We start from the raw sequence: 6,831 nt of genomic DNA, 5'->3' as shown, positions 1-6,831 counted from the left end.
GGGAATGACAAGGAAAACCAGGAGAAGTCTGGAAGCCAAGTGAAGACATGTGAGTAGAGCTTTGAAGGTTGCATAGGAGTTTGTAGGCCAGTGTTTCTCAATGTGTGGCCCCCAGACCAGCAGAATCAGTGGCATTACTTGGAAACTTTTCAGGAATGCTCAGACTCTGGACTTCCCCCCCTCTGCAATGAATCAGAAACTCTAAGGGTGGGGCCCAGAAATTTGCAATTTAACAAGTCCTCCAGGTGATCCTGATGCACTCTAAAGTTCCCGGAACCACTGCCCTAGGCACACAAATAACTGAGGATTAAGAAAAAACAAAACAAACCATTTTCTTTACAGGAGAAGAATATTGTTGAAGACCCACTTAGTGCTCAAAGCAAACTTATAGCAAAAGAGTACCTCGGAAATAACCCCTCCCCAACCCCATCGCCGCCCCCACCTCCCAGTTTAGAACTCTTCTACTAATAGCAAGGCTCTCTGTTGAGAAGGAATGCCCGCGTTTCACTGGACTGAGGGAATGCTGAGCATCAGGCATGCCAGACATTCCACCGGCCAAAAAAGCCGGGTGGTGTTACAGGGCTGGCATTAGTGGGCCATAAACGCTCAAACTCCGGAGATAATAAAGGTTATTCCACCTAACAGTTCCAAAATTTCCTCCAGGCTCTCGGGAGAATTCCGCCCTCTTCCATTCTGGGGAGAAAAAGTTAAAATTAAGGCCAGTCCTGTGGGACCGAGATGCCAGATGCGGGGTGGCTGTCCCCAAGAAATAAGCTGGTTCCCGCCACAGAGGGCGGGGCCAGGCGCCTCCAGTCCCAACTCTGCCGCGGGGCTCCTGGAAGTCCTGCCCCTTCCAAGTGTCTCCAGGGGGTCTGGCCCCAAGCTTTAAAATCCGGAGCAAAGGCTGTGCATCGCCACCTCTCCTCTCCTAGCCCGTGGTGGGCTGGCCCTTCAAAATCGTGCAGTTGTCCCCTCCTTTCCCAGCCCCATCCTCGCCCAGGGCCCGCCGCGCGGCCGGCCGGCTCACTTGGGACAAACGAGCTGACAGGCTGCTGCTGCAGCTGCCCCCGCCGCGGCGCTCTCCAGCCGGGCACCTTCGGCTTTTCCGCTCAGGACCCGGAGCCGCTTTGCAAAGTTGGGCTGCTCCAAGGGCACGCTTTGCCTCTCAACGTCACCCTCGGGGTCCCCGGCGCCCCCCGCCTCCCACTCCCTTTCACCAGTGGCAGCGGGTCCCGCGAGCGGGCAGCTCGCACCTCTTTCCAGTCCGCCCTGAAGCGCGATCATGCTGTTAAGGGGCGCCCTCCTGGCGGTGCTAGGTAAGGCCGGGGTCCGGGTACCCGGGGGGGAAAGGGGGCGCTCTCGCGACTCGCGGTCGCTCCTGCTGCCCCAGGGGGCCCGGCTTGGCGTCCTGGGCTGCGACCCGAGTGTGCCTCTCGATCCTTCTCCGCAGTTGCCTGCGCCCCTCCCCACGCCCAGCCTGGAGTGGGGTCTTGCAGTGGCAGCGCTCGGAGGAGGGGGTTAAGCATCCCTTTCCCCCAGGCCCCCCTCCCGTCCCCGCCTTTCACCACGCAGTCCCCTCCGGGGAGCCCCGGGTTGGTGCAAACGCTCCGAGGAGGGGACCCGAACTGAAACTCGCTTTGCGCCCGCAGCCGCGCAGCTTGCCGGTGCCCTCGACCTGCCCGCGGGGTCCTGTGCGTTTGAGGAGAGCACTTGCGGCTTTGACTCGGTGCTCAAGTTTCTGCCGTGGATTTTAAATGAGGAAGGTAAGGGCTCTCGGTGGAGGGGGGCAGAGGCGAACTTTCTGCCTCGCTGGTCGGCTTTTCCACCTGGGTAACGCTATCCCGTAGTTACGTCCCCTCGGGAGGAAAAGTGGGGGTCACTGACACCTCCAGCCCTCGACTGTGCTTCGAGGGACTGGCCGGGAAGGGATGGGAGAGACCTTCCTTTGCTTACCTGGCCTGAGACCCTGAGATTTCGTGCCCCGCCCCAGCACTCTCCAGTGGAAGAAGAAACGTGGGAACAGTTCATAAAGGTTGTCGCCCCACATGTCCCTCCTCCCGGCAGGGCATCAGCCTCTCTGGTCCTTAGGGGACGTGTTCGTGGGCGAAAGTTGCGTGGGACTAGTTCTCCAGCTCTGCGGAAACTTTTATGGTTCTGTGTTGGGACCTCAGGGCTAAGACCTCACATTCATGTGGTGCCTGAGGGTGTTGTGCTGCATGATTTCCTCAGCTTCTGCTGTATTATTTATAATCCAGCACTTGGCAAAAGAGGAAACCAAGGCCAGGCAGGACCTCATGCCTGAGGGCAATCAGGTGGTGGGTGGCGGTCATTATCTCACTAGTCCATCCTGTTTGGGGTCTGGTGACAAGGTTTAAATGTAGGCTTTTCAGAAGTGTCTTCTTACCCTTCATTTTTTTATAAGTATAAACATAGTTATTCTTTTATCATTGTCTATCTCTATGTTATATATATAATGGATAGTTCTCTAGTGCCCCACAGCAAGCAAGAGGTGTCCCTGTCTCACTGTGTCCCAACTTGGAAAGTCTGATGCTCAGACCATTCGAGCAGGAAAACCATTTCCTTTTAAAACACTGCATTGCAACAAGACCAGCAGCTCCTCTTCCCCCCTTAATTGTTCTCAGGCCCCCAAATCATCAAATCTGGGTCCCTGGAGAAGGGTAGGTATTAACTATCAGAGAAAACAGGAAGATGCTTATAGGAAAAGGTGATCGTGGTTTGGTAGTATAATGAAGGAACTCCTCCTTTTCTTTTTGCTTGCTTTCTAACTTCTTACTCTGCTCCAGGCTTCTCTTGGGGGTTTTGCCTTCATAAGCTTCTCTGACCCTCACAGGTTACAGAGGAAGAATCTCAGCCTTAGAATATTCAAGAGGCGGGTCCCTGTCCCCTAGTGCCACTGAGTGGCCAACTCTGGGGAAGGGAAGAAGCAGGAGGAAGCTAGTTCAGTGCTCATCTTCATTAAGCCCCAACAGTTGCCAAGACTTGACAACTACAGTTTGCTTAGGGTAGTCGGGAAAAAGCAATTCCTGATTTGTTATCAGAGGGCCTCCTACTTGCTGAGGGCCCTGGAAAGTCTATAATCTCACCTCCCAGCCCTGCTCCCCTCAAGGCCACGTACGAAGCCCCTTGCATGGTGGCCATCCCAATGCTGCCTGACTGGCTTCTGAGAGCGTTCTTCTCTAGCACCGTGTTTCTCAAACGTTGGCGGCACTGGAGTCACCTGGTGGGTACATTAAACCACATGAGCAGGGCTCCACTCTCAGAGTTTCTGACTCAGTGGGTCTGGGCTGGGACCTGAGAATTTGCTTTTCTAACAAGTTCCCAAGTGATGCTGAGAACCATGTCCTCTGAGATGTATACACACACACACCTGTGATGCTGACCCTGCGCATGGCCAGAGCTAGGGTGAGCAAGCCACTTGCACAACCCTGAGGGAGCGCGTCCTGAAATGTGCCCTGGGCACCTCACTTGCCTCACCCTAGTCCCGGTCCTGAGAAAAGGAAATCAATACCATTCCTTAACCAGCGGCCTGGTCCCTTTGTTGGGATGACGGTCCCCTCTGAACCTGCCTCTGGGTCAGTGGGCATGCCACAGCCTGCTGAGCACAACCCCTCCCAGACCTACAGGAAGTGCTCTCAGCTCAGTTGGCACCTCTGTACCAGAGTGGCAGTTCAACCGTCTCCCTGCAGGGAGGACAGGAAGATGCTTAGAGAAAAAGGTGAGGATGGTTGGATGGAATAATGTAGGCATTGTTCCGTTCTGCTTTCTAACCTCTAGCAGCCACTGCTTTCTGGCTCGGGTCTGAGACTACTGGCCTGGCTGGGGAAAGTTCATTCAGTCTCCTCTGAGCACTCCAGGGTGGAGCCGGCCGTTCAGCTTCAGTTATTACACATCTAATTTTCAGAGGCTGGAACTTGGACATACATAACAGTCCACTCTGGAGGGGCAGTTGAGGTAGGTGTGCGCCAGCTGTTGCGGTTGACTGCTGAGAAGCCAGCACTAAAAATTTCCATAATAAATCCATTTTGAAGTTGGTAAATCGAAGATAATAAAATTGCCCTAGGCTGAAATTTGGCAAGCTGGTTACAAGCCTCTCTGCTGATTTACCTCATCTTGCTGCAGAAACCCTTTGAAACTGGTTCCATCTACCTCTGCTTAATCCACCTTAGAATGTTGTGGTTTCAGATACTTTTGCCCATAAGTATTTAAAACAAGAATGACATTTCTATATGTTCTTAATTGTCAGTGGAGAAAACAATGCTAAAGCAAGTAGGGAAACAAATCTGCGAATGAAAATTTTGTGACAGGAGAATCAAATCTGGGGTTAGTTGCAAAAGTTTCCTTTTCTCAAAATATCCCTAAGCTGCCTGAAATTGTATTCGGGGTCCACCTCTTCAGTTTTATTTAGAGTATTAAGTCTCCAAGCATCTGTGACCCCAATGCTAATGTTCCTAGTTCATGGACATTAAATGACTTGAAATATATGCTTGCTTTCTACTGCGTACAGAATAGGCCAAGTTCAGTGGGGGTAAGTTGTGTACCAAAATGGAGTTTATACCCAGGGAAAAGCTACTGCTTCCAGCACAGGTGATGGGGTGCTGTTTTGCCTGATGTTGCCCTGTTTACCTGATTTTCTTCCGTACTTTTTTGTAGAACATTTTTATTTTTTCTGATTTGCCAAGGGAGGTAAGATGATGTCAGACTCAAATTTGAACTCACTTCTAAGTTTTAGGTTGAAATTAAATTCAGGAATGGAAAGGTCTATTTTATCCTATTTTAAAAACCCACAACTTCTTTTTACATTCAGAATTCAAAGACTGTGGAACCCTTTTGCACAATAGTCCTCTGCAGAAATGGAAACATTTGGTTCCCTTTCCCCACTTGTGGTCTTGGAGCCCATAAAGCATTGAAACAATCACAACTGAAGTTAGTCATCCAGTAGATTTTGGCTTCACTATAATTTTTGGACATTATGGTTATGGCCTAGTCCTTTTAGGCTAACTTTTGAGCAAGCCATTTGAAGAACTAAGGAAAGGAGAGGGTAACCCAAAACCCAGGTACTACTCCTTAGTTAGAAGTTTGGAATACCTGTAGAAATGTGAGAGGTTAAGAAGAGGTAAAAAGGACCTTCAAAGCCTTGTTGTAGGGAAGGTGTTTTTTATACAACAATAGTGGCCAAGGTTTGAGAAATTGAGTCTGTTGTGGGCCCTGGAAAATTATGTTCTTAGGCTAACCCACTCCTGTATATGTAAGCCTATTTTAGGTAGGACCTTTTGGTTAGATTCATTTAAGGGTACTTTTGATTAGATCACCTTTGATTAGGTCACTTTAGGGCCTTAGATTGGACTATGCCAGTGAGGTGTGACCCAGGTTGGTTCTCTGCCCTCTTGTTGGAGTCTTATTTAAGTGGAAAACACAGAAGCACGCAGAGAAATACACCTGCCATTTTTACCCTGCCATATGAGAAAGGACACCAGGATCACCCGCAATTGCCAAGAAACAAAGAAGCCCCGAGAGGCTGTGAGAGAAGTCCAGGATGCTGGAATTAGCAGAGCATAGAGGCATGGAAAGAGCCCCCCCAAGAGGCTAGGCCCATGAAGGGGCTCAAAGCTGAAGAAATGAGCCCTGCCATGTACTTGATCATTCACAGCTGATCTTGGGGAGAAAGCAGTCTCGAGAAGAAGGCAGAGACCCAGACAGAGAGCCACCATTTTGCCTTGCCATGTGGCAAGAGTCTAGGATCTGCCAGCTGCTGACCTTGGTGAGACAGCATCCCTGATGATGCCTTGATTTGGGCATTTTCACAGTTTTGGAACTGTATGCTTTTACCCTAGTAAATTCCTATTATAAAAGCCAACCCATTTCTGATATTTTGCTCCTAGCAGCTTTATCAAATTAAAACATTGCCTAATACTGGAAGAGTTTGAATGGGTTTTTTAACTTAGAACAAGTGATAGCATCTGAAGCTTTAAGCAGCCCAGGAAGGCAGGCTACATGGTTTGGCATAACCAAGGGGTGGGGGTGGGTATAGAACGTGTCGAAATCATATTGTAAGTGCATGCCTGTGTCTCTTTCTTTGCCCAAACTTGTTCCTTCTCTTTTAAGGACACTCTCGGTTACTTGGCCATCTGAGTTTCAGTTCTGCACTCAGTCATGTGCCAGTTATTATTAACAGTGATAAGTCCCGCCTGATATTTCTTGAGGCCCATCTGGAGCCAGAAGTCTGGCCAGGATCCCAGCAGACCTTCCTGGTGTGGGGAAAGCCAGTCTTCCCCTTTCTATGGACTTCAGCTCTTTTCCCGACACTGCGGGGCCACCTCAGCGTCAAACCCTGACATCATGAAGTTCAGAGGGCAACTCCTACCCCAGTGGGGCTGCTTGAACCTGCATTACTTCTGCTTATTTGTCTCTTGAACCTCTGAGCAGCTACACAACCCGTAGAGTGTGTAGAGGCTGGAAACCAACCCAAGTTGAGGGTGCCATTTGGATGCCTCTCAGAGAGATGATTGGCCCCAGGCATTTGGCTAAATTACTCCTGCACTATCACATGGCATTGCCCTGGGGCTGCCCTGGCTACAGCTGCTATTACAGTGAGCAGAGCAGTGTGTGCTGTGTCTGAAGGAGCCCTTGGTTCTGCCACTTTGCCTGGAAGCCTGGATCCTAGAACTGGGCCTTACAGGTCAACCAGTGCAAACCCAGGTCTGAACAGGCCACCAGGCATGGTCACAGAGCAAGGCAGGGCAGGGCCTCCTCTCTCATCCAGCATTGCTCCCTCTCTCCTATATCCCTGTCTCCACTGGGTTCTGGACCCTG

General features: G+C 50.6%; 1 protein-coding gene across 2 annotated transcripts in view; it reads left to right on the top strand.

Annotated features, from left to right (window-relative positions):
• Positions 1–786: 786 nt before the first annotated feature.
• The window catches only part of MAMDC2 (MAM domain containing 2), a 185,173-nt gene continuing 179,128 nt past the window's right edge, over positions 787–6,831 (top strand). The window contains exons 1-2 of one of the 2 annotated variants that reach the window (XM_058301686.2): positions 787–1,316; positions 1,650–1,763. In XM_058301686.2, the coding sequence (XP_058157669.1) occupies positions 1,283–1,316; positions 1,650–1,763 (148 nt within the window). In that variant the 5' untranslated portion in view covers positions 787–1,282. The remainder of the gene's footprint in view (positions 1,317–1,649; positions 1,764–6,831) is intronic. The other variant, XR_011649388.1, reaches the window with a different exon arrangement.

This window comes from Dasypus novemcinctus, chromosome 8, assembly GCF_030445035.2.
Source record: "Dasypus novemcinctus isolate mDasNov1 chromosome 8, mDasNov1.1.hap2, whole genome shotgun sequence".
Lineage (NCBI taxonomy): Eukaryota > Metazoa > Chordata > Mammalia > Cingulata > Dasypodidae > Dasypus > Dasypus novemcinctus.
The sequence above is the reverse complement of the archived record's forward strand: the minus strand, read 5'-3'. Positions and strand labels throughout refer to the sequence as shown.